The sequence below is a fragment of the Siniperca chuatsi genome, linkage group LG9 (assembly GCF_020085105.1).
Source record: "Siniperca chuatsi isolate FFG_IHB_CAS linkage group LG9, ASM2008510v1, whole genome shotgun sequence".
Taxonomy (NCBI): Eukaryota; Metazoa; Chordata; class Actinopteri; order Centrarchiformes; family Sinipercidae; genus Siniperca; species Siniperca chuatsi.
This window is the reverse complement of record NC_058050.1, coordinates 1,942,056-1,968,585: the sequence shown is the minus strand read 5'-3', so window position 1 is coordinate 1,968,585 and position 26,530 is coordinate 1,942,056. Positions and strand designations below refer to the sequence as shown.

General features: G+C 43.5%; 2 protein-coding genes across 2 annotated transcripts in view; both read right to left on the bottom strand.

Moving 5' to 3' along the window:
* Window positions 1–620: 620 nt before the first annotated feature.
* On the bottom strand, window positions 621–17,342 carry kcnv1 (potassium voltage-gated channel modifier subfamily V member 1). The gene is made up of 4 exons (XM_044206971.1): window positions 16,923–17,342; window positions 11,470–11,801; window positions 9,112–9,773; window positions 621–3,640 (listed from the first exon to the last, which is right to left on the bottom strand). The coding sequence occupies exons 2-4, from the start codon at window positions 11,775–11,777 to the stop codon at window positions 3,114–3,116; spliced, it is 1,497 nt and encodes a 498-aa protein (XP_044062906.1). The 5' UTR covers window positions 11,778–11,801; window positions 16,923–17,342; the 3' UTR covers window positions 621–3,113.
* Window positions 17,343–18,643: 1,301 nt separating this feature from the next.
* The window catches only part of LOC122881156 (NACHT, LRR and PYD domains-containing protein 1-like), a 29,807-nt gene continuing 21,920 nt past the window's right edge, over window positions 18,644–26,530 (bottom strand). Inside the window, exons 13-18 of the mRNA XM_044206970.1 lie at window positions 26,095–26,141; window positions 25,103–25,320; window positions 21,154–21,419; window positions 20,423–20,539; window positions 20,092–20,272; window positions 18,644–19,684 (exon numbers count right to left, since the gene is read on the bottom strand). Coding sequence (XP_044062905.1) covers window positions 19,368–19,684; window positions 20,092–20,272; window positions 20,423–20,539; window positions 21,154–21,419; window positions 25,103–25,320; window positions 26,095–26,141 — 1,146 coding nt within the window. The 3' untranslated portion in view covers window positions 18,644–19,367. The remainder of the gene's footprint in view (window positions 19,685–20,091; window positions 20,273–20,422; window positions 20,540–21,153; window positions 21,420–25,102; window positions 25,321–26,094; window positions 26,142–26,530) is intronic.

The window sequence follows — 26,530 nt, the reverse complement described above, 5'->3', positions numbered from 1 at the left end:
CTGTTCATCTGTTTCAGATGACATTATGTGTAGATACTGTACACAGATACTGTGTGTGTGTGTGTGTGTGTGTGTGTGTGTGTGTGTGTGTGTGTGTTTGTGTGTAAAATACAAATGTAAATCATATTCATATTGAAACGAAAAGACTCTGTGGTGTGGGATTATGAGGATTGTTGGACAGGCAAAACATTTTTTTGCAGGTAAAGTAGGTTGAGCACACTGTGCATTATGGGGACCGACGTCCGATATGGGGACAAAAAGCTGGTCCCCGCAATGTAAACCATTACATTTCAGGGTTTACACTTTTTCTTGGTTAGAGTTGGATTCTTCGTAGTTCTTATTGTGGTTAGGGAGTGACTGCAAGTCAATGCTACGTCCTCCTGAGTGATAAAAACAAGTCAGTCACTGAGACAGCCGCGTGTTTTTATGCTCCAGTGCTTTTCTATCAGCTGTGATAAAAGAACACTTTAACATTTTGGGAAATACCTGATATCAAATCTACACACAGCAGCTTATCTGCAAACAAGAAGGCAGGAAACGTCCTGGCAGCAGCTCACAGGTCAGTGTTTTTATTCAGGCCTTCGGGCCGTCACCGTGATATTTGAAAAGACCACTCTGACTCACAGGAGAATGTCCTTTATTGCATGACTGAGTCACAGAGTGATAACAGAAACTATACAAGAGAGCACAGAAGCACCAAGGTACCATGAAAAAACAGCCTGTAGGGTTTTCTTCTGACTTACTAATGCGTGTGTTCTCTCTGAGAAGGGTGTATTTTCCAAGGTGGTGCACAGAGATGATGTTTTGTAGGGCTGAAAACACAACAGGAGCACAGAAATAGATTTTTTCCACCGAATCGAGAGCTGTTGTGGCATTAAATCCTGTTTTCTGATAACACACGGCAAACCGTGCATTGTGGGAAATTACATGTGTGGGTTGCTGCGTTATGTTTACACAGATTCCTATTATTTTCATTATTTGTCCGCATCCAGTCGCAAAGGGTCACAGAGGAACCAACGTGCACACCATTCACGTTTTCAGTATTTAATCAAGATGATGAACTTTCCCAAACCTCAACCAAGTAACATATCCACAGAAAATGTGCTTTCTGTAGTTATTAAATATGTTGTCAGTGAATGTTATGCAGATACTTTACATTTTGCAACTTTGCAGATCTGTTACTAAAAGCATTTCCTCTTAATCCCAGCGGCATTATGTTTAGTTCAAAGTGCATTTGCTGTTGCTAATCAGTAGCATATAAAGGTCATTTTCAGGGGACAGGGTTGCATTAAAATCACCAGAGCTGCAAATTCTGCTTTGAAACAAAGATGATAAGCTATATGCGTATATCTTAAACTAGTCAAGATAGCAAATCAATACAGTTTATATATTTATTTATAATGTATTTCTTTATTTACAATTACTTTTCCATTAACTGGTGTTTGTTCTTCAGTATTCTTCCTCTGACAAAGTATGTAACAGGCTAAAGCTCAGTCCCAATGTGCCTTTAGTTTAATGTAACAAAACGTATATGTAGTTCTGTGGTGCCTAGTTTGGATAGTCTTTGTTAAAAACATTCAAATCACTCCAAACTGCAGATCAGAAAATAAAATTTGACAGTTGCATTTAAAAAGTAAAATTTTACTTACTAAATTGAGTTAATAAATTAAGTTATCGATTGTTATTAACTTGTACGTTTTGTAGAAACAGGTCACCTCATGTTCAATCATGACAGGACAGTAAATTCACTTGAAATCCTTCATCTGCCAAAGCTGCACGTTGAAATGTTGAGATGTGAAGAAAATGCAGCTATTTAAAACTTGCTTGTGATACAAAAAGACAGAATGTTGACATTTATTTCTAAAAGCAGATGAAGTGTTTAGCATATAGACTGGACTGTCAAAATACACTTTGTCAGTCACTAAACAGACGAGACGTGCATCTGTCTTCAGAGTTAAACCACAGAGACGTCACACAGATTCCCCACTGAATATTTTAACGTTCTGCTTTTAACTTTCAACCTGCGTTTGACCACAGACCAGCACCTCTAAGGCAGACTGGTTACTTATTAAAGTGTCTGGTAGAACTGCAAGTTCAACACACAAACGTTTTGCAGCATTTGAGTCCCGCATCTTGTTTCCACTGTACAAAGCTCAGATCAGGGCCGCACCTACCTTTCATTATTTTCATTATCCATTAATCTGCAGATTATTTTCCTGTTGAATCAATTAACCGTTCAGTCTATAAAACATCAGAAAACAGTTTTCCAGAGCCACAAGGTGCCGTCTTTAATGTCTTGTTTCGGAGCGCCCTGGTAGCTGAGTGGTTACAGTGCATGTCACATCGCTGCAGTGTCCACAGTTCGATCCCGGCCGGGTACCTGTGAACCGGCATGTAATGTCCTTGTTTCCTGACTGTCCAACAAAGTTGTTTGTTTTCTCCGACCCAAAGATATTCAGTTTACAGTCACATAAAACAGAGAAAAGTAACACCTTCTTACCTTTGAGAAGCTGGAAACAGAAAATGTTTGACACTTTTCCTTTATAAATCATTATTCGATTACTTGATGAATTCTGTCAATCAACCAATCGATTATTCAACTAATTGTTTCAGTTCAAATCCAAATTTACATCATCTTGGAATGAATATCTGAGATGAGGTTCAGTGCAGGTGCACATCATACCTTCGGCCATTTCTTCTCAGAGAGAATTATTTTACTTATTTTACAGATTTTGCATGCAATTAATCGATTATTAAAATAGTTGCAGATTCATTTTCTATCAATCAACTAATCAGTTAATCAACTAATCACTGCAGTTTTATTTCAGATGGAATTGGTTACGACATTTCCGGCAAGAAGAAGCCATATTTACATTTTTTGACTTGACTGAACATTTGAGTAATCTCAGGTAACAAATGTACCTTTTCGGGCGCTCTAACCTCCAGAGGGGTCAAAGGTCAGGGCCAGGGACATCAGCTCTGACAGCGGCGAGGTGTCAGTGCCCTGTTCATGAACCCTTCAACCATTGACTCTTGTGGGGTCGTAGCTTTCCCCTTTGCAGGGCGGTCACTGAGCATCAGGTCTGGACCGGTCTGAGTCTCGTCTCCCGGTTCTACCACCACAGTTCTTCTCCTCCGCTGCTCCGCGTGCTCGCCCTCTCTCGCCCATGCAGCTTCAACATCTCCAGGACGCTCCGGGCGTAGGCGTCCCTCAGGTTCACGCCTCCTCCCACTTCTCCCACACTCGCCCCCCCCACAGAGCCACGGGCCAGCCTCTTCAGCATCTCTCCGTGCCGCGTCGCCGCCTCCTTCATCTTCAGGGTGAAGTAGCAGGCGGAGAAGCGCTCGTTGATGATGGCGATGGGGAGCGCCAGGATCAGGATCCCGGACAGGATGCAGAGGAAGGCCAGCACCTTCCCCACAGCTGTGTCGGGCCGGATGTCTCCGTAGCCGACCGTGGTCATGGAGGTGGTCGCCCACCACCAAGCGGCCGGCACGCTGCTGAAGGTGGTGGACGGAAAGTCGTGCTCCAGAGTGAAGACCACCGTGGCAAAGATGGAGATGCCGACACCGAGGAAGAGGAGCAGGAGGCCGACCTCCTCGTAGCACTGAGCGATGGTCATACCCAGAGACTTGAGGCCTGGACAGAAATGAGGACAGAGGAACGTTTTAGCAACACCTCACGTACACTTTCCAGATGATACCATCCAGGCAGAAGGACCACAGTGTTCGGACTATCTGTGTGGAATCAGTGGACCAAAAATGAGGCGTCGCACTCACAGATGACAGATTACAGCTCTTTAGTAAATATGTGAAGATTAGTATCTGAGTTTGAATTCCCCTCTACCCTCCAGGCAGCCAAAGGCTTCTGTACATTTCAGTATGCTATGAAAATCAGCCTGCAGGAACTATTTTATTTGGATAATCCATCGCAGTGACCATTTAATTAAGGCCATGCTTAACTGTCATGTGGACAGGGAGTATTATAAAAACCTCTCTTTTGGTGCGTTCAAGTTTTGAGAATCAGGAGCTGAACAGCAAACTTAATAATGGAAGGAATTACCAAACATACATTTTTCTTCCAGCATCAGCGATTTGTCTTCTGGGTTTGATTTTCTGACGTGAAAAAGCAAGCCAATAAAAGTGTCAAACACATTATATCCGAGCCTCCGTTCTGGAGTTATCTAAGTGTGTGTTTTTTCCAGCTTTTTCAGAGTTTCAATGCCTTGATCTCTCATAACTCAGATATAAACTTAACAAGTTAAACATACAGCGCTCTCATACGTTGATGGTAGGCATTTAGCAAAAACTGAGCTATGTCAAACGTCTCGTATGTAAACATGTACTGTAATCTACATTCATCTGTCATATCAAACAGGCCCAGATGTCCAGCAGACAATTTCAGGAAAAGGACAGTGGAATATAACATGCATTTCATTCTCAACCTCATCCAAATCACACAGGTGACACAGGGATATAGTATATAATAATTAGATAATTAGAATAATTTTCTTCATTTATCCACACACACAACTGTAGAAAAATAAAAACGTGATTCCAAAATCAGTTTTCATTCAGTTGTTGTTACGGTTACTAACAGGCAGGGGACACAGAGAGGGACAGGAATGTTCTTTATTGGGTGACAGCCAGGAGTGGAGAGTGTGGAGATAGGGAAAGTGGATGTAGGGAGGTCACTGGAGATCAGCAGGGACTGGAGAACCACTGGGGAAACCAAAGCTTTCTGTCAGCTGGTGTAAGGAGTCCTAGGTCTGAACGAGGTCGGACGCAGAATGAGGTGAGTGGTGTGCTTTTCAGCATGCTGTGATTGGGCTTGATGGGGAGCAGGAGTGTGATTGGGAGCAGGTGTGGGTGATTACTGGCTGGTGAGGCCTGGCATATCTGTGACAGTTGTCACTATTTTCTTTTTGTAAACCATAATTGGTTGTTAAGTGAAAGTCCTACATTGACTCAGAACCTCTTTCACAGCAACAGTCTTTGTCTGCAGTTTGTCTGAATGTCTTATTTTGGAAAGAAACTCTTCGATTTGCTGACTGACAGCGTGTGATCATCTCTTCATTTCGCTCTCACGTCTTCTGTTTTTCCTCTGAGTGAGTCTGAGGACTTAAGCTGTTCAGCGAAGAGAAAATAACGAGTGGCAGAAAGAGGAAACAGCTAACTTATAAATACACCCACATATGAGCTGCTCACGGGGCTGACGTTCACACCCCAGAACGACTTGTCATCTCTCCATTCTCCTCCGAGAGAAAAAGAAATGAGCTTGTAAAGTAGCGAAGACAAGGAGTGTTTACTGCGGCTGTAGAAAGCTGCTTCTTTACATTTGCAAAGATTTAAGAAATAGAATCAGCATATATTACAGTTTGCTTTCACTCAATACTCACAGCAGAGCTTAAAGCGTAAAAGTAACTGCATTTGAACAGTAGAAAAGTATGTCCATGTCCCTGGTAGGTTAATCAGGTCTGTCTGAAGTTTGTCCCTCTGGGCTCCTGTACATCTGACCAGACATCAGACTCTGCTCTCTCTTTTATTAACTGTGTTTTTTATTGTGCTGAGCCTCAGTCTGATCCTGCTGAGAGGACAGAGATATGAACTTTCCGTTCACACGTTACAAATGAGAGCTGCAGGAGATGTTGTGTTGTTGTAATCTGGTGTTCACGTAGACCGATGAGAAGAGAGACGCTGAAGTCTCTAACATCTTGCCTTCATGTCTGCACAGTTTGTCAGCAGCTGTGAGTCCGTCGTCAGCGGCTGTGCACTCACAGCTCACAGGTGTGACTTTGCTCGAACCAATGAGACTTTCCTACTCTCAAATTACTTAATTGGTTTCCTTAAATAAAAATTTCAGGTGCACAAATGAACAGAACAGAAATAATCTCTTGAAATAAGTTACTGGGAAGTCAATGGTAACACATTGTTGTGTTTAAAATCCAAAGCCTAAAGTATATCTATGAACTTCAGTGATATTGAAATAAGAAGGCTGGCTTTTGTTTGATAAGATTAAAGCAAAGCGGCCCGTTTAGATAACAATGTACAACGTAGAATCTAAATCTTTGCAAACGTAAAGTGTCAAGGTAAAGGTCTCAGTATGCTTCAACGACTGTGAAACCCCCTCCCCCCCCACACCTATCCAACACTGGAATGGGGGGGTTCTGCGTCCAAAAACTTTGCACTTTCCGAAACAGACGATCTGACAATCACGCCCACTCTACGCAGTGATTGGCCAGCTGTGTGGAGGTGTGACAGTAGGTGGGGTTCGACCCTCTCTCTTAGTCATTACTACGACTTCTGTCGCAGTGCGAACACCCGAGTTGTAACCGTCTGAGTTTAGTGATGTAGAATATTGATGTGATGTTCTACTGCTCATGTATGACCAGTAAATGTACTGCAGTGCCGTGGAGGCCTGGCATTGTATGGTCGGTGTTTAGTATTGTAGAATAAAGTAGCAGTGTGGAAATCCCCATCCAGTTGTTGCCTGTCGGCTCCCTAAACCAGCTAGCTCTCCTGGGGCTTCCTCCACCCACACCAGACCACGTTACAGGGGGCAACACCACGAATGCCTCGAGGAGAGACTGTCCGAGACTGTGCACTGTTATCCCCGACAGCTTTAAACTATTTTTCCTTCAGACGTGGTCGTCCAAGTCACCAAAGTTGAACTCGACCTGAAAAATTCACACAAATTTACTTCTGTGAGCAAATCTGCAGATTGGGGCGATTCTGTGTAAAAGAACTGATTTTGCTCTGAAATTCACTCTTTGTGTTTCCTTGCTGAGCAGTGCGGATTCGTCCTGGCAGTTGCATGTAGGTTTGATGCCCAGCAATAGACTACTACACCCGACTGCCAGGACGCACATACCGACTTAATTTGACTTACTCAAAATGAAGACTCATATTATATCTTATGAAATTTGGTTGCATTTTTGTCCCCTGTTGCATTAGTATGTTAGGAAGGGATCTCTTCACAGCCAGTGTGGACATGAGGAATGATTAAAGCAACCATTATGTCCAATATGGCATGCTAGTACTGTATTAAGAAAGACTTGATGATGGTGAAGCCTCCATGGACGAACAGTAGTTACATATGTAACCTCTTTTTCCTTTTCCGCTTTCACTTTCCTACTCCAGTCTTTGCCTCTCGCCTACTTTCTCTTTTTCCCGTTTCCTCTTTCTTTCGTTCTCCGTCACCCGCCCCCTCCATGTTCTCTTTCTTTATTCATGAGTTGAGTCCAGGGATGATCATCCTTCCCGAAATCACTCAGATCAAAGCACTCATACGTGCCAAACACACACTCAGTCTCTCTCCTGAAGGAATTTGCCAAAATATGAATCAATTTTTTTTTCTCTTCTTTGTCGTCCTCAGAAAACCTCCCGGCTGTAATCTCACAGCAGCAGCTTCTCTCCGAGGATAATTTCAATTTCCTTTTCTCTCTCTGGCTGTTCACATGATGCACTTCCCCTGACAGGCTGGGAACACGTGTGTCGTCTCCTTCAGCTGCTGCTGTTGATCCTGTGCCCACGAGCAAAGCACTTCACCTGCTAAGACAATCTGAACTTATCTGAACTTTTTGGCATCTATTTTTTTAAAATGACCCATATCTTATTCTTGTTTATCCTTCAAAACAACCTGCTTGAGTACACGAATGCATTTCAGTAAGCTAAAAGCGGAGCCTCAGTTTGTGTCTCTCGTGTTGAGTATTTTGCATTGATGATTATTAAAATAAGAAAGAAACAAAGATGTGCCCGTTTTCTTTAAATGGAAAAGAAATGCTTTTTAAAGTTAAATGAGTTCACAGTCCATCCAAGAAGATGAAGCACAACATGCTCTCTCCATTAAAAAGTCATATTTATTATTAAAATTGGGATGTTTCTCTTGCTAGGTGTGTGAGAGTAGCTACTCATCTTCTATGGACATTTTTCAAGGTTAGACAGGAAACGTAAAGGCTTGTTCTTGGTTCAACAGCAAGGAAAAAATGGCTCATTTAAGTGTACTTTGTTTTGTTTTAGAAGATCTGGTTAAAGGAATAGACTTTAAGATTAGTGAAATATACAAAGACTAAATGACACATACATTATAACATATTTCCAGATTATATTAGTCTTGACAGACAGAAAGGAGAAAATAAGAAATGACAGGTCAACACACTGGACAAGTCTTGTCACAGTCGTGTTTCTCAAAAACACCGTCTCACGACTATACCAACATTCAGAAACAGTTTGCCTTGCTAATTTTTGCTGCAGTTTTTATAAAAAAGGCAAAGAAATTCAAGAAAATTGTGAACTTCATCAGACTGAGGTCAACTTCAGCTGAGCTGTGGCTCTGACCTCAAACCTGATCAACTGGATTATTAAATAATAGATTTACAGCAAACTGTACTATATCTTACTCTGTATGCAGCCATGCTAGCAGCTCTGTGAGGCTGTACTTAGGCACAGCGATACTTCAAGCTAAATGCTAACATGCTCACAGTGACAATGGTACTATGCTGATGTTTAGCAGGTATAATGTTTACCATGTTCACTATCATAGATTAACATGCTAACATTTGCTAATTAGCAGTAAACAGCTGAGGCTGATGGGAATGTCATTAGTTCTGCAGGTATTTGCTCATAAACCAAAGTGTTGGACACATTCAAATGTCGACCTGATGGTGGCGCTAGATGGAAAGTCAGAGGATGAGTTATTACAGTTCATCCTGAATGAGGGAGACATTTCAGTCTGGACCAAGCGGTGGTCCAACTGACAGACCGATGAGAGCATGTATGTAGCACTAGTATGTCAAAAACTGTGTAACATGATATTAATGAGAACGATGGGCAGCAACTGGATCTTAAGGCAAACAATGATTGTATCTCCCCACTGTCACACAAACTGAACCAGACTGAAACAGACTCGGTCCAACTTGGCCCAATCATACGTGACGTCCAAATCAGACCTATAAAGACAGTGTGTCTTTGCCCGTTTACCTACGGTACATGATGTTTTCTTTTCTAAACCTCAATATCCCTTAAAGTTTAGATACAAAATAACTCAAATGTATTTTTTGACAATACTGAAGCAGTGGCATCTTTTTAAAGCTGCTGTTTAGACGTGTTTACCTGTCGAGTGTCGTCCCAGCTTCAACATACGGAGCGACCTCAGGAGTCGGAGGACCTGCACCACGCGGCCCATGTTCTCCAGCTCTGTGCTTCCTCCGTGGAGGCTCTCCACCGTCAGCGTCACATAGAACGGCAGAATGGCTAACAGGTCGATCACATTGGGAATACTACGACTGAAGCGGCACTTATTCCTCACGCAGAGAAACCGAAGTACCAGCTCACCCGTGAACCACACCACGCAAACGTACTCGAGCGCATCGAACAGCAGCGGTGCACCAACGCCGCTCACACCGAAGTCCTCCCCTAAGTCCAGCGAGATTAGCACCATGTTGATGACTGACACCAACACGAAGAAGACAGAGAGTGAGCCGAAGGTGCGAGCAGCACATGATGATTCTGGTTTCTCCAGCAGGTCCCACAGGCGGCGGCGGAGAGCCGGGCAGGCGACACCCACAAAGTCCTCGTCATCGTCCTCGGCCTGAAACTCTCGCTGAACGTCGAGGGTCTCCTTCTGCTCCTTGCGGCGGTAGTAACGATCGCGGCAGCATGGGTTGATGCGAAGCTCGTCGATGCCCCAGTACTCGATCTCCTGCAGGAAGGAGATCTCACACAGCTCCTCCCTCACGTGCAGGTGACCCGTCCGGTAGTAGTTCATCACATACCTGTCAGCAGAAATACACAGACAGGTAGCATTCTGTCAGCACAGATATTAAAAGGGGGGTACTGGGGGGTTATTTTGTGTTATTTTTTTCACAGCTGTACAGCCCAGGGCGGTTTATCTCGATTAGTCTACAAGAAGAAGCTCTACTGTATCTCTCCATCCTTTCTGGGGGAATGAGGAAAGAGATTGTTGAAGAGCACCTGCTATCTCAACCTGTCCGTCAAAAACTACAGACAAGCCCTTTTTCTGCAAAGGAAAAATAAGTAGAGTTCATACAGCAGCACTACTTCAAGAGACTCTCAAGGGAGCTCCTGCAAGACGAGGGTGACGTGACCAATGAGGGTAGCCAAGCTAGCATTAGTGCTAGCAAGCTTCTCTACTGGCTCTAATTTCCTCCATACAGTATAAGTAAGTGTGAAAAGCTGTCACGTGACGCTCATCAGACCTGTTGTAGTGATCCCTCGCATTATTTCCCTTCACCTACGACACACTGTAGTCCATCAGCTCCGCCTTGCTAATTTGCAAATTGAGATCCAATCACAATGTGGGCAGAATTGAGATAACAGGAACGTGTGATAACACCAGGCGTAAATACAAAGATCTGTGAACAGATGAGGTCTTAAAGAATTTATGGAAACATTTTTACAAGTAAATTAATATTCGTGATTTGAAATAACAGAAAGAAAGAGACATTTCTTCTCATGCCTGTGCTGTTCTCTGGCTGAGCTCAGAGTTTCAAATTTATTTTGGGTTGTGAGCTGTAACGAAGACCAGTCGCCACAGTTTAAAGGCCATCAGGACACCATCAGTTAACGAGAGCTGACAGCACACCTGTGAAGCTCCGGTTTAAACCTCAGGTGTTGCTGTGACTCACACAAATGTTTGACTCGAGGCAGAGACACACTGGAAGCATCAGGTGAGCACAGCTCATGTGTGTCTTGTTGTTTTCAGAAGTTCAGCCTGAAGCTCAGGCATCAGATAAATCATAAATCCACTGACCTACTTTAAAGATGTTTTGTATGTAGGATACAGTTATTTTATTTAAATTACAAAACATGCTGCTCAACATGATGGATTTCAGCGTGACAGAGCTTCGCCACCAGCAGGGCTACAAACATCATGATTAAGGTGAAAGATCGCAGTCATGGTTAAAAGAAGCCAACGCTGACTGTTGGTAGAAAATGGGATGCAGCAGTCTTCATGCTTCAAAGTGACACACTTTGTTACTTCCTCACTAAAAGGTTTTGCAGCGCTTTAACGTCACACTACTTCCACCTTTGTTTCTGAGAGACAAGAAGTTCTTGTCAGCAAAATAACAACATAGCTTGTTTTAGGTGTTTGAGCAAACAACCGATGTTGTCATTTTTCTGGTGTAGACAGTCTCAACAGCTTAAAGCTGCCAGTATACTCCGTTACAGCTGCTTGTTGGATGGTCGAATACCCAGGAAACCCCCGGGGCTGTGTCCGACCATTTCTGTACACCTACTTCACGCTGTGATTGGCCAGCGGTGAGGAGGTGAGAAGGTAAGCAAGGTTAGAACTTCTCTCTCAGCTCTCTTTTTCATTTGTTACCCAACTATTTCTGTCACTTTTCATGTGCTATATAGTTGGTATATTTTTTACATTGTAAGTTACGGTGTTATTATTATAACCGGTCATCGTGCATGCTTCAGGGAGGAGAAAAGGCCGCCACCTACTGAAAGGTCTGTGAGTTTCGATCGAAGAAGAACTCATTCTCCAGGAAGTCGGCGTCGTCGCAAAGCTCCAGCGCTGAGTCTCGGCTGGAGCAGGCTAGTTTCCCCAGCCGGGTCTCCGGGTAGGACGCCAGCAGCTCCTGCGACAGCACGTAGCGACTTCCCCCAACGTTGATGATGAAGAAGTCGAGCTGGTCTCTGATGCAGGACGCCGTCGTCTCGCTGAAGAAAACGCTGGAGTCCAGAGACACCGGGGAGGCACTGTCGCTGTAGAGATCTGCCACAGCCACCGAGCTGGACGGGAGGCTCATGGTGGAGGAGGAGGGAGGGAGGATCTGGTGGAGAAGTGAAGGGTGAGAAGAGTCAGAACAAAAAGACCAGTTTATTCCAAACCAGAATAATTTAGGGAAATGCAGAAGCCAAGTACTCCATCAGTTTTATACTCCAGCGAACCTTAAAGCTGCATTAAATGATTGCTTTACCACAAGGGGGCAGAAGAACTCTACAACACGCTGTAACACAAAAAGTCCGGACATATTATTATGTAAAACATATTAATTAGTTAAAACATTGTTTTGACTAACATGATAGCAAAGAGCTGCCTATCCAGCAGACACGGAGCAACACGATCATCCCATTGGAGTTGTGTTTGTGTCACCTGAAGAATGTAAGGCCAATATCTGGCTCTTTAGCTGCTAAACGCTCCCCTATGTTCACCAGCTGCTCTCTAACTTTCTGTCTGCTGCTAGCAGCTCGTTCAGCTGACTACATGATATCAGCCCGATCGGGGCCTGACCCGACAGACATGGGGCAACAAATGTGAGCATTGGGTGGGAAATTCCTAAAACCCTGATTACAGACAGAAACATTGGTTCAGTTCACTTTACACATCACCTTTTTATGTCACGGAAGTTGAAAAAGACGATGAGCTCTGATTGGTTGGGGTCCTGGTTAGGTAAGACTTTCTGATTGCCTAATCTGACACTGTTACGGTTTACAGACAGGCGGGAGACACCGAGGGTGATGGGAATGAACTTTATTCAAGGACAGCCAGGAGAGTGTTCGGAAAGGGGTAGTGGATGTAGGGAGGTCGCTGAAGTGAACCGAGACTGGTGAAGCCACCGGAGGCACTGGAAACAGGGGAAAGCACTGGAAACTAACACAATGGATGCTTGTGTCGTCTGGTGCATAGAGTCCTACACGCGAACAAGGTCGGACACTGAGTGGAGTGACTTTATACTGCTGTGATTGGGGCTGATTGAGGGCAGGAGTGTAACTGGGAGCAGGTGTGGGTGATTACAGACTGGTGAGGCCATGACAGGCTGTGACAGACACACTGACCATCTCAAAAGACACAAATATCGTGTAGTCTGATCTTTGCATTAGTGTCATCCGTTACATCTCTCCCTAAAAAATTCATAGACTATTCATAGATTTGCTTTTGTTTTTTTTAACACTTCTTGTTATGATTCCACAGCTACAGTACTTTTATTTTGAATGTTTCCCAAATGTTTCTCCATTTTTATTCTTTTTATGTCTTCTTGTAAAGCATGTGTAGATTTTAAGATGAGTGTTATGTGAAAAGTACATTGTAGTATCAGTAATAGTAGTATTGTAGTACTGCTGTTGCTGTTGTTAGATGTTGGATGCTTTGAATGAGGTCTTTCCAGAATATCCACTTCAGTTAAGACAGCACAGCAAGAATGAATCAAAGAGAATAAAGGACAAATGAAGGACAAAAAAAGACAAAAAGAGACACGAGAAAAAAAAGAACAGTTCCACGAAAAAATGAGCAACAGAGAGACGTAGAACTGAAGGAGACGAAGCCTCTGGTTGTGTCCTACTTCTAGCAGATCACTGGCTGCGGCAATATTTAAATATTTTAGCTGGCTTACCTAATTAATAGATCTAATGCTACTATTCCTGTGATCATTCATTCCCTTTTACTAGGTGCCTCTGTCTAACACTGTCGTCTCACTAATTCTTACACTGAATATTACATGAAGCCATTTGAGACTGAGGTGGGATGACTGCTGTACGGGACACACTGAGTTCTGGGTCAGTGAAGGGAAACAAACTTAAAGCTCAAGTCTGCAGCTTCGTCCCTCTGCAGTGACAAGATGGAACTGAACTGATGTTGTGGTCGTTCTGAAATCTGAATCCTTCAGAGGCCCTGCAACATGCAGGGATTGTAGATATTCTTTCTCTCAGGGCCCCAAGTGAGCTGTTGTCAGGGGCCCAGAATTTGTAGCTGCTGTGTGGAAGCCTGCTGTTAATTTGAATCAGTTACTCCAAAACATGAAATATGCAGCAGCTGTTCTCCTGGGTTTGATTCTGATGTGTGAAAATATAAACATGGTGTGAAACTCATCACTTATAACGCACTCCCTGCCTGACATGAATGGTATTAACAACCAGCAGAGACCCAACGACAACATGAGCATGCAGACATCAATATATGCTGATAAAAAACTAATGAAAAAGCACTTCTTGGAATTTGACAGCGATGTGACCAAAACAGGTGCTCCTGGTGGACAGGTAAGCAATCAATTTCCACACAAAAAAGGGAATGAATCCTCATAAAATTAAAGGCACACTGCTTTGTTAAGGTGCAAAAGTTGAAAAGCCTTGTTGTGGCTATACTATAATCTTTTGGGAAGCCTTACGGCGCGTCTACACAGGAAGCGGTCCAGCCGTGTGTTTTAGTCGTCCATCTCCTATTTTAATCAATACAGCGTCTACACAGGCTGCGTAACCGCTCATGTTTCACTCACAATACACAAACGTAAAGTTTATTTTCCTGGACTTGTGAGTACGTTGTGGGGTTTTCAAGAAAGTTAGATTTATTTCAGTGGAACACGAGTCAAAACTAAGATACTTTGCACACTAATGCCTCATTTCTACTGCATGGTACGGCACGGCTCGACTCGCATGGAACTGTTCCTTTTTGGTTTTCCATTGGCAAAGGTTGTGGATAGTACCTGGTACCGGGTACTTTTTTTGGTATCACCTCGGTCAAGGTTCCAAGCGAGCTGAGCTGATACTAAAAGGTGGAGTTAAAAAACTGCAGACCACTAATCGGTCACAGAGAATCGTCACTAGAAACATCACTTGCGCTACATTGGACAAACCCGGCATTTTTAAATAACCAAGCTACCATCAATAGCGGCCGCAATTTTTTTACTCACTCGACCCAGATTCTTTAAAATGGCAGCCCGCAAAACCACACTGTGGTCAATTGATTGAGCTACATTGAGGGGGGTACTATCTGCAGTGGAAAACGAAATTGACAAAAGTACCCAGAACCAAAAGTGAGTGTCACGCAGTGGAAATGAGGCTTAAGTGGCAGAGGACCTTGGAGCATGCATTAAATGACTAAGTGTAAAGTCGACACGTCAGTCGTAGTAATGAACCAACAGAGAATTATCACCCGACTCAGCAGTTCCCCTCAGATCTATGAAGCTTTTTAGCGTCTTTCCGATCATTGTTTTGGTTTTACAGCTCAAAACTGTTTTGGTTGAGTCTCAGCACTCTCATCAAGCTCTGATAAACCCACTGTACACGAGCTGCTCAGCAGCAAACAGCAGACAGACACAGGTAGAGCTGGTGAACATAGTGGAGCGTTCAGCAGCTAAAGAGCCAGATATTTCTCCCAGGAGCTGGTGGAGACCAAACACAGAGCTAAAAGAGAGGGAATATTGGACTTGCATTCATCAGATGGACAGAAACACCACTCCAATGGGATGATCATGTTGCTCTGCGTCTGCTGGTTGTGGAAATAACAGCACCAGATTCACCTGAGTTGTGTTTACAGCTTGTTGCATTGCCTCCAAGTGGCCAAAAAAATCAATAAATGCAGGTTTAAGTATTTTGCCTTTATTAGATAGGGGTCAGTAGAGGGCTGACAAGAAATAAGGGGGTGGAGGGATGACATGCAACAAAGATCCCAAGCTAGACTCAAACTGAGACCACGCCCCTGTAATAATGATTTTTTTTTATGTGATTACCAGCTGAGCAGAGACACAAGGAGAAAGCTTTTCAGTGAACTTGCAGAGACTCAGCACATACGAATTTGCTACCACCCGCCACTTTCCATTGACTTTATATGAAATGATTCTAAAATATACTTTATGTTCAGTCTCAACACACCTTAAACCTCAAACCTCACTAATTAATGTTGTTTCTCATTTGTTTAATCCACTTATATCATCTTCACAGCTCTCTGAAAGAAAGTTCCAAGTGGACTGAAGCCTCCTGGTGTATATCTGTTTCCATGTAAATGATCTGAATCAGACTCTTCTGTTGCAGGACACACCTGTCTTTACTGTTTCTCTCTCTCTACATTGAACTACCTGATAAAGGCAGTAAAAATCAGGGATGTCCGTTCAGACACATTTTACATGAAGTAAAACAGCCTTGAATTCAACCTCCAGTAAAATTAGACTTGGACCCACAAAGTCCCCGAGGTGCATAAACTGATGTGTGCTGTAAGATGTCAAAAACCTTTCTCTACTGAGAATCTGGGGAAATTAACTGAGAACAGCTTGACTCCACGTTCAGTAGGTTTTACCAGTGAAGTGTAAAAAGGATCCTAGTGTGTGCATGTTTTAAGATCTGCCGAATAAAGAAACACTGAACGAATGATAGGAAATACATTTTCCTTCTTTCCTGTAATTCCACTCTTTTTTTGTTTGTTAATAACCAGAATCTGCCAGATCTTGAACTTAAAACAAACACAAATGCGTTGTTACAAACTTGCTGGTTGAAAATGACATTTTAAAAGCGCTGGAAAACCCTTCAAGCCAAACACATAAACCTGCAGAGTAGATCATATATGTGACATAAATGAAAGCCGTGCGTAAGACATTATGCGGATGTGGACTGATAAAATGTCATAGCGAGAGGAAGTGTGTGTGTATGCATGATTCATTCATTTATGTGCATGTTTGTGGAACTCTCTCTCCAACTGTGTGACATGTTTTGGATGTAATTAAATTACTTGGCTACAAACCTTTGTGTTATCAAACTCTTTTTATTGGACTTAATTAACTGATACAAATAATGTTTTAAAAGAGGAAAAGACAAAAAAATCCCTTTTATGTTCAAATGATCCCCTGAGTCTGACAGAATGAATCTTATGCTGAGATTTCCAAAGATGTTGTTTTAAATCTATTTCATTATTTTTGCATTTTTGGAAAGTGCTCATCGTGTCTCAGTTTAACATCCACTGAGAAATGTCATCTTTTTTGTTACCATAAAAAAAAGTTTTTAAATGTGTCTTGCTTGAGACTTTTTCACATTCAATAAAATGACTTCACTTCTCATTGAACTGATTTCTAATCAAGGCAACAACACTAATAAATAGTATTGGACTTAACAGTCAAAGATGGAATAGCCTGTTTTATGCATTGAGTTGAGTTACATCTTGCAACCATCTATATATATATACATCTTACCTGGTCTAACTGAAGATGATCCTGAACATCTTTGTTTGATAACTCCACATTTCCACGAATCCTCGTAAAAAGTCAAATCCAACGCAAATTGTGTTTTTGTAGAAATGGTCACATGATGACAGAAACGGAGAAGAAAGTTAAATGCATCAGTTCAGAGAGACAGCGGGAGGAAGCAGCTGCTGAAGCCTCGGCTCTCTCCTCTCTGAGGTTCGCGGGGCGGGTTTAAAATGGAGTGGTGGAAGGTATGAGAGGGGATTAATGACACAGAGGAGGAGGGTGGGAAGGAGGAGTATGAGGGGTGATCACACCCTGCCCCCACTTTTCAATTGTTATGTTTGTCTTTCTATTGGTACTGAGTTTGTAAGTTATAGGTGGAAGCTGTAATTGTGCTAATGAGTTTCAAAGTTTAAATCAGTGGACCCAATATCACACAGAAAATATATATATATATATATATATATATATATATATATATATATATATATATATATATATATATATATATATATATATAATAAAGCGTAGAATGAATGCCAAATATGACAAATATTTGAAAACAGAATCATTTCTATTATTATTATATTGTTCAAGAATCATGTTCAAGCTGTTTGCACAGTAGGAGGAGATTTGAGGATGATTAGTACCAAAGGAAAAGGCGGCAACATAGACTGAAGAGAAGCCTTAAAGGTGAACTCCACCAATTTCACATCAATATTAGTTTATTCGTTATGATTAGTACTCCTCCGCCTGTGGAAACAGTTGTATGATGTCGTCTGCGGCTCGGCAGGAGCATTTTGAAGTCTGAGAAAATAATCCTGAGCCTGCCGAATGAACTGGACGTGGGTGTTCACCAGACGCGGAGCGTCTAACTAACGGTGCTATAGAGTTGCATTATGAAAAGTGTTAGGATGCAGTGGAGTTTGACTCATACTAGAAACTAAAAGTCTGGCTCAAAGTTCGGAAAACCCCGCCTATTTTGCGCTGTGCTCTGCGACTTCCCCAAACACTGGAGCAGATGTGTCTGAAAGGGCCTCAGTCACTTTGAAGTCAGCTGCACTGCATCACTTTCAAATTGTCGAAAGTTGTTGATCATACATTTTAAGGGATCTGTCTTATTGCCAACAAATCCCATAAAAAAAACAAAATCAACAATCTGTGTCTCTGTCTCAGTACTTTCTGACGTCCCTACACTGAGACTGATGTTCAGTGTCCACAGGTGGAACAAGTTAGCGTTGTTATTGTGTCTTTGTGTTCTTCTGATGGGGAACATTTGAAGTCAGTCATTTTATTTCTTTATGCACTTTATTTTTTTACATAAAAAGTCAACTTGACTGAGCTGGAAGGCAGCAGAAGACATGGATCTGATGCGACAGCGGCATCTTCTGTGTCCATCAGTGAAGTTCTGCTTCCATCTAATGGCTGAAATACAGAACTACACTCTGACTGACTTACATTTTGCCCTGTCTCCTCCTCCTCCTCCTCCTCTCTTCATTTGAGATTTGACCACATCGTCTTCAGTTTGGGTGAATCCAGAATAAATTCCTGTACATTTGTTCAGCTCTCAGCTGAACCCTGGTCCCCTTCAGGTTGTGGCTTCTGCTTGTTTTCTCCTCAGCAGCTGAATGATGCTGGTTGGTGGTTTTGTTTTGGACAGAGATCAAGGCGAGATGTTAATAATGCAACAAACTCAAAAGGGTATAAGGAAAATATTACAGACCAAACTGGTTTGAACCCAGTAAAAGTGACTGACAGCCATTTTATTACATTAGCGGGGCTAAAACAGCCAAGAAGTTCAAACACAAAAGCTGACTGTTGCCTGTGTGCGGCTGTAGGACTGGACCTGTTTGTGCCATACAGCTTCCTGAGTGTCAACTTTAACTGTGTGTTCAGACTGAATGCAAAGCAAATTTTAGAGGCGGAGAAATTGCATACAAAGTCAAAGGAACGATGGAATTAGACACAAATTCACCTGGAGTGAACTGACACACAGACATGTCCACATGAGTTGAAAAGGTTTCAGTTCTTCATTTTCTGATCCATTGGACTTTTTCTGACTTTGTCGACAAAGATACTCCGTGTAAACACATCACATTTAGACAGCTATACTAAAGAACGGATCTTCTTCGAAACTAAAAAAAGTAGTGGCGATCTCGAAAGGTGTAACACAAAGATGATCGTTCTCACTGTGGTCTTTGGAGAAGGATCAGCAAAACTTTAAGATCATAACCTTCTTGGTTCTTTCTTTCCATTGGCTTTAAAAACGTCTTTGGCCGCACTTTTAACGACATTTTTTGCATCGGAACAAGTGCCTTCGTCACAAAAAGCTTCTGTCTTCTGCTTCCATCTCTTAATGGAATCATTTTCCTGCTCAACATCCATCCGATGTAGTGCAAGTTTTTGTAATATTATAGAGGTTCATCATCATCACACTGTCTTGCTTTTGCTTCAGCTTAAGTGCAGCGCTCTGGAAAGGCATGGATCCACCTGACAGAGAGCAGCGATCAGAGCTGAGCTGGCTTCGGTTCCTTTTAATCGCACCGTGTCGATCAAGTCTCGTGCTTTGTCTGCTCTGGGTTTTGTTCTGGCAAACTGCATTTCTTTATAACATATAATCTTACAGTGAAACACTTGATCCAGAAGCTCGTCCAGAACAGGTTCAGACACTTTTTCTATAAACTGTATCCGAACTGAGTGCAGCCTCTCCTCTGCTGGGACGCTGTCCTCTGCTGGGACATTCCTCTGGGACATTTCCCGTCCTGGACCTGGAAGATAACCAGGGGAAAGACTTTTGTTTAATACCCAACAATCACTTTTAAACAGATCTCTTAGAAATTACATCTTTGTAAAGCTCAACTGAAATTAAATGCCTGCTACAGCGTACATATCTGCTCTGTAAATCTTCTTTCTTCCTGGTTTGTCTTGTTGTTCACAGTTCCATACTGTGATTTAAATGCGTAACTCACCATTTGTAAAATTCCCTCACTTTGCTTTCTTAAATACAGCCCTTCAAAATTCCTCAACATTCCCAGTAGTGGATTTTTGTTCCGTTAATGGAGCAATGGTGTGGACATGCAAATGACATGTAGCCTTAATAAAGAATGATATGAGATGAAGCAAATGTAAAAGAGCTACATATCTGTTCTGTTCTGTTCTGTCGCTGGGGTCTGACCTCTGACAGGTGGAGTGCTGCTGCAGGAGGGTGAAGCCTGTACCAGATACACGTCACGTTTCCAGACTTCTTTCCTGTCTTGGTCTTGCACCATCAAAGTCACTTTCTCCGAGTTCCTAGTCAGGAAAACTTCAAATGTTGGAAAGAAGTTCGGTCCGTACTTTGAGCGAAATGCTACACGCTGAAAACCAGAAGCAACGCGTCGTTTTCAAACCTGTTGTAAAAATGTTTATCTGGCACTTTCCTAATTATGAATCTATTTAACATGCAGCCAAAATTCTAGTCATGATAATTCTGTTCATAACCATTAGAGGTGGAGAAGTGAACTCACCTCAGGCTGTATTGTGAAGCCCTCAGGGTCGCAGTGGACACAGTAACTTTGACCAAAGCTGAGATGACAGTCGGAAGAGATCCTGATGAACTCAGCACCTCCTTGTTGGACGGCAACCTTCAGTAACGGGACATTTTTATTATGGAGTTTCTGCTCAGATAGTGAAGTCAAGGCAATTGTATTTATAGAGCACATTGAAAAACAACAAATGTTGACCAAAGTGCTTCACAGAGAGATGAGAATCAAATAAAACCACAGACATAATTATGAGGATATACTGTAAGCAAATTATTTCAAGGTATTTCATTTACTACCGGGCTTGGACTCATTGTTGCTGCCACTGTTGGAAAGTCACTTTCACTATTTACTCCACCTGGTGGAAGCATCACTGTATTATAATGTGGTTGTGTACTTTCTCACATTTCTATTGGTAATGCAGGCAGACAGAAATGGTCTTTTAATTTAATATGTAGCTTTCAGGAGGGCGCATCCTGAGAGAGAAGCCAAATAATACAACTGCAGAAAAATCTGTTAATTCAAAATTGCTAAAACTAAGCTAACTAATTTACTGTAAAAAAGAGCAATCTGAAGATTTACAGTTCAGATTGATTTATAATGTCACCAGAGCGTGAGACGGTTTGATAAGGTATAAAAGTGTGACTTTGTGGAAACAGCTGTGGTTTAAAACTATGAGTTTAGGCTGATGGTGAGCACATGACAGAGAGCTTTACCTCATGCACAGGGATGTTGTCCTGCAGCAGAAATACATCGAGTACTTGATGGCTTGTGTACGGGGGTCGGAGGAACAGCAGAACTTGGCCATTTATTGGCAGTGAGATGTTCAGAAACCTTTTAACGAAGTCCCAGAGCAGGCCAAAGGCGGAGAGGTGAGGGACCTTCACAACCACATGAGTGTCTGTAATCTCCAGCGGCTCCAAGATGCTCATTCCATCATCAGTGATGTGGGCGACGGACATCAGGCCATCAATAAGCAATGCTGGGAAAGCAAAGAGCTGGTAAACTTTGTTTTACTGCTAGCAGGTTCATGTCTTGAATTCAGAGAGTTAAAATCAGTCATTTGCTCTGGAGCATCCCAAGGATGTGCCAGTTCACCTCTGTCCTTTACCTATTATTTGTTAATTATTATTTTCCTGTCCCACATGTGATCTGTCTGGATGTGTGCATTTAGTGTTATGTATAAACTCCATTATTTTTATCTATCTATCTATCTATCTATCTGGTAAGTCACTGGACTTTCACACGGGGGGACCTGGGGTTCAAATCCCCCTCGGGGCGCATTGAGCAATGACCATCATCCAGTGTGGGTCCTTAGGCAAGATCCTTCACGCTACTGCCTACCTCATACAATGATGAGTGACAATGAAAGACGTGAGATGCCGGCTCAGATGTCGCCCGGCCAAACAAGGTCTGCGTCAGGTGCTGGGGAACCAGAGCACAGTGATGAAAAATGGGCTACTAGAACAAGACGGAGATGGGCGATAACAAGGCTCTGTTGGAATGCTACTACTCCAGTAACCCCAGTCAGAGGGGCTACATGCAAAGGATGTGGGATGAATGGTTACTTCGAAACCCACAATCAAGGCTTACAGCGAAGCAACTAGTAGCTCAGTGTTCCAACATCCACAAACGGCAATTGCTATCACAACTTGAGATTGACGAGATACAACACAAATGCTACAGCAAAGGGGAGCCAGGGAGCCAGGGAGCCAGGGCGCCAGGTCAGAGGGGAGCTAACGGCGGCTCCCCAACCAGAGATTGGGTACAAAGCCCCAACAAGTGCAATCACGCTGAACGAGGCAGCGACTGATCTGAAAGATAAGATCACGGCGAGAATGAATGCAAGGCAACCCCCGACGCCAATTACAACGGCTAAGTGAAGTACCATCAGAAAGTCTCTTAGAAGATGTGAATGCAGTATTGAGTATGATCCCTACCACAACCATCACCAAAACCAATGAGCTGATATACACTTCAGCAGCAGTGATCCTCGAGATGCTTGGCTATAAGAGCAACCATGGGAGCCATGAGAAACAATACCCACCTTGGAAACGAAGGCTGGAGGCTAAAATCAAGGAGGCACGGAGAGAAGTGAGCCAAATGACAGAGGCCGAGAGAGGTGCAATGAAAAAACAAGTACCCAAGAGGTACAACCAAATGCCCATACCTGCCTTTGTTTGGCACTGGAAACTGCCAAACAAAGGCTCCAAGCCTTGGTCAGCCGCCTAAAGAGGTACACGAGAGATAATGAAGCCAGAAGAATGAATCGGCTGTTCGCAACTCAACCTGCGAAAGTGTACGCTCAATGGCAGGGTAATAACAGCAGAGCAGACTCACCAAGGCTGGAAACTGAACAGTACTGGAAAAGTATATGGAAGAGGGAGGCATCACACAACAGCAATGCAAAGTGGCTGGTGGCGCTGAGAGATCAGAATCCAGGTACCATCACAGTGGCAGACATCCAAGAAAGAGTCTCAGGTATGAAAAACTGGACAGCACCGGGCCCTGACAGGATCCACAACTACTGGCTAAAGAAGCTCACTGCGCTCCACGAGCACCTAGCAGCACAAATGAACCACCTGCTAAGGAATGGGACGCACCCTGAATGGCTTACCGAAGGGCGTACAATCCTGATCCTGAAGGATCCCTCAAAGGATACAGTCCTATCCAACTATCGGCCAATAACCTGTCTCTCCACAACATGGAAGCTCATGTCAGGCATCATCACCCAAGACTGCAGAACCCGACACACCAACCTTTGCACTGCCTGGATTGATTACAAGAAAGCATATGACTCAATGCCACACACATGGATCACTGAATGCTTGGAGATGTACAACATCAACAGGACTCTAAGAGACTTCATTGCAAACTCGATGAGGTTGTGGAAAACCACCCTTGAGGCCAATGGCAAGCCACTTGCACAAGTGTCCATCAAATGTGGCATATACCAAGGAGATGCTCTGTCCCCACTGCTGTTCTGCATAGGTCTGAACCCCCTCAGCCAAATAATCAACAAGACTGGCTATGGATACCGACTCAGGAATGGGGCCACCATCAGTCACCTCCTCTACATGGATGACATCAAGCTATACGCTAAGAGCGAGCGGGATATCGACTCACTGATCGACACCACCAGGATCTACAGCTCTGACATTAGGATGTCAGTCGGGCTTGAGAAGTGTAGTCGAATGGTGACACAGAGAGGGAAGGTAGTCCACACAGAAGGGGTCTCACTCCCAGAAGGAACAATAGCAGACATTGAGGATGGTTACAAGTACCTTGGAATACCACAGGCAAATGGCAACCTCGAAGAGGTAACAAGGAAAACAGCAACTGCCAAATACCTCCAACGAGTAAGACAAGTCCTGAGAAGTCAGCTCAATGGCAAGTACAAGTCCCAGGCAATAAACAGCAATGCCCTGCCAGTGATCAGATACCCTGCAGGAATAATAAGGTGGCCAAAGGAAGAGATACAGACCACAGACGTCAAGACACGAAAGCTCCTCACCATGCATGGACGGTTCCATCCCAAATCCGGCACCCTGAGACTATACGCTAGCCGTAAGGAAGGCAGCCATGGACTAGTGAGTGTGAGAGCCACTATCCAGGATGAAACATCCAAGATCCACAAGTACATCAAAGATAAGGCCCCAACAGACGACGTGCTCAGGGAATGTCTCAGGCAACGGGGAACAGAGGAAGAGGTGCTGGAGGAGGGACCATCATGGGAGGACAAACCCCTACATGGGATGTACCACCAGAAAATAACTGAAGTGGCTGATATCAAGAAATCCTACCAATGGCTAGAGCGGGCCGGACTGAAGGACAGCACAAAGGCACTCATCATGCCTGCACAGGAGCAGGCCCTGAGCACCAGAGCAATAGAGGCCCAGATCTACCACACCAGACAAGACCCAAGGTGTAGGCTGTGCAAAGAGGCCTCTGAGACAATCCAGCACATAACTGCAGGGTGTAAGATGCTGGCAGGGAGAGCATACATGGAGCGCCATAACCAAGTGGCTGGCATAGTGTACAGGAACATCTCCACTTTGATCCCGAGTTCAAAGTGGGAAACACCTCCAAAGGTGGTAGAGAATGACCGAGCCAAGATCCTGTGGGACTTCCAGATACAGACTGACAGAATGGTAATGGCGAACGAGCCAGACATGGTGGTGGTGGACAAACAGCAGAGGAAAGCCGTTGTGGTTGACGTGGCAATACCAAGTGATGGCAACATCAGGAAAAAGGAACATGAGAAACTAGAGAAATACCAAGGGCACAGAGAAGAGCTGGAGAAGGCTTGGAAGGTGAAGGCGACAGTGGTGCCCGTGGTCATCAGAGCATTCGGGGCAGTGACACCCAGACTGGAGGAGTGGCTACAGCAGATCCCTTGAAGAACACCAGACATCTCAGTCCAGAAAAGTGCAGTACTAGGAACAGCAAAGATACTGCGCAGAACCCTCAAGCTCCCAGGCCTCTGGTAGAGGACCCGAGCTCGAAGGATGAGACCACCCGCGGAGGGTGAAGGACAAAGTTTTTTTAATGTATTTTTGGCATGTCGTCGAATGCAGCAAATTTTTACAAGACACAACACATTAATACAAATCTTTGCAATTTTACTTATTCTTTTTTTAACATTCAAGACAGACATGTCTTTACCATCCTTAGTTTCACAGTGTGGGAGGTGGAGCTGACAAACAGCAGCGTCCTCAGAGCACTTGATTTTGAACAGCGGCCCTGCAGCCGTCTTGCCGGCTGATTGGAGGAGGCTCTCGTCCCATTGGACAGTCCTGTATAGCAGCTCCGCCTCCTGAGCCATACCAAAGACCAGCCCAGTCAAAGTGCACCGGAACAAACCTGGACCAGGACACCTGAACCTGTAGGACACAGAAGGGCCGAATTAATAGAATAAGCATTTATTGGCCTGTTAGTCACACGATCTGTTAAGACAGGTGTTCATGTGCAGCAGGTGTAAGGCATGATAACACCCAGGGGACCAATCCACTCTCTTTTAGTCAAGGCTCAGCAAGGCAATCATTTTAAAGGGAAATTTGTGTTTTATAAATGAGGGTCCACTCATTATACTTTATTCTTGACGCTGCACTTCAGTCTTGCACTGCTCTGTTTTAAGTTTGAACTCAGCCATTGTCTTTACATCGTATCCTTGGTGTTTTATTTATGCTTTGAATCATCCATTGTGTTGAAGTTTTGTTCCCTATGCCTGCCTGTTTATTCACACATTACAGTGTATTGTATTGTATTTTATGTGTAAAGCACTTTGTAACGCTGGTTTTGATCAGTGCTATACAAATCAACTTTATTATTATTATAAATGTAATTATAGTCCATGTTTGCGATTGGTCACATGCTGCAAACACCGGCCCGTTTATGTGAACGCGCTCGTGGCTGGATGGAAAACCTGGGTTGATCCTGACTGCGGTTGTTAGGGTTAGTGAAGCCAGAGGACGGAGAGATCCGGGTATGTTGAGCTTCGTGTAGGCCTCGGGTCCACACCGCTGCGACTGCTGCATGTGTTATGAATGTTTATATGTGTTCAGCTTTGACTAGCTCACCACAGACAACAGACTCGTGCTTAGAATCACAACTCGATGAACCATGAAAGAAGCTGGAATAGTGTTTTATATGATTACCTGTATGCAGATTCAGTTATCTGTTCAGGTGAGAAGGATAATGGAGCCTGGAATTAAGAAAGACACAAAGTTAGTTATTTTAATAGAAATTGTCACGGTGTTTCATAAAGTGATGAAATACTTTATCCACACTAGACGGTGTAGTCCCTCATTCATCCAGGAGTGTTCCATCGTAGAAAAGGTTTCAGTCGTGGTCATCTGGACACTGTTTTCAGAATCAAGACATTTCGGCTCCAATCCAGAAGTCATTCTCAATTGTGAAAATGGTCTGAGAACTCAGAAATTTAAGCTACTCTGTGTTGCTTAGGCCCTACCCTCAGGGACGAGTCTTCCTGAGTGTCTGCTGTTTACCCTGCCTAGTTTCACCTGAAACTGACCTCCTTTTGTTTCCATGATGGCCCAGTAATGTACGTATGTACCGAAATAAAAGAGCCAA

What these genes read in the sequence shown, in the direction of transcription:
- kcnv1 (XM_044206971.1), bottom strand. Translation starts at nt 11,777, where the DNA reads ATGAGCCTCCCGTCCAGCTCGGTGGCTGTGGCAGATCTCTACAGCGAC. An exon ending in CGAAACTCACAGACCTTTCA is followed by an intron (nt 9,774 to 11,469) that starts GTAGGTGGCGGC and finishes TTCTGCTGACAG; the next exon opens with GTATGTGATGAACTACTACC. An exon ending in GCTGGGACGACACTCGACAG is followed by an intron (nt 3,641 to 9,111) that starts GTAAACACGTCT and finishes ATTTCTGTCCAG; the next exon opens with GCCTCAAGTCTCTGGGTATG.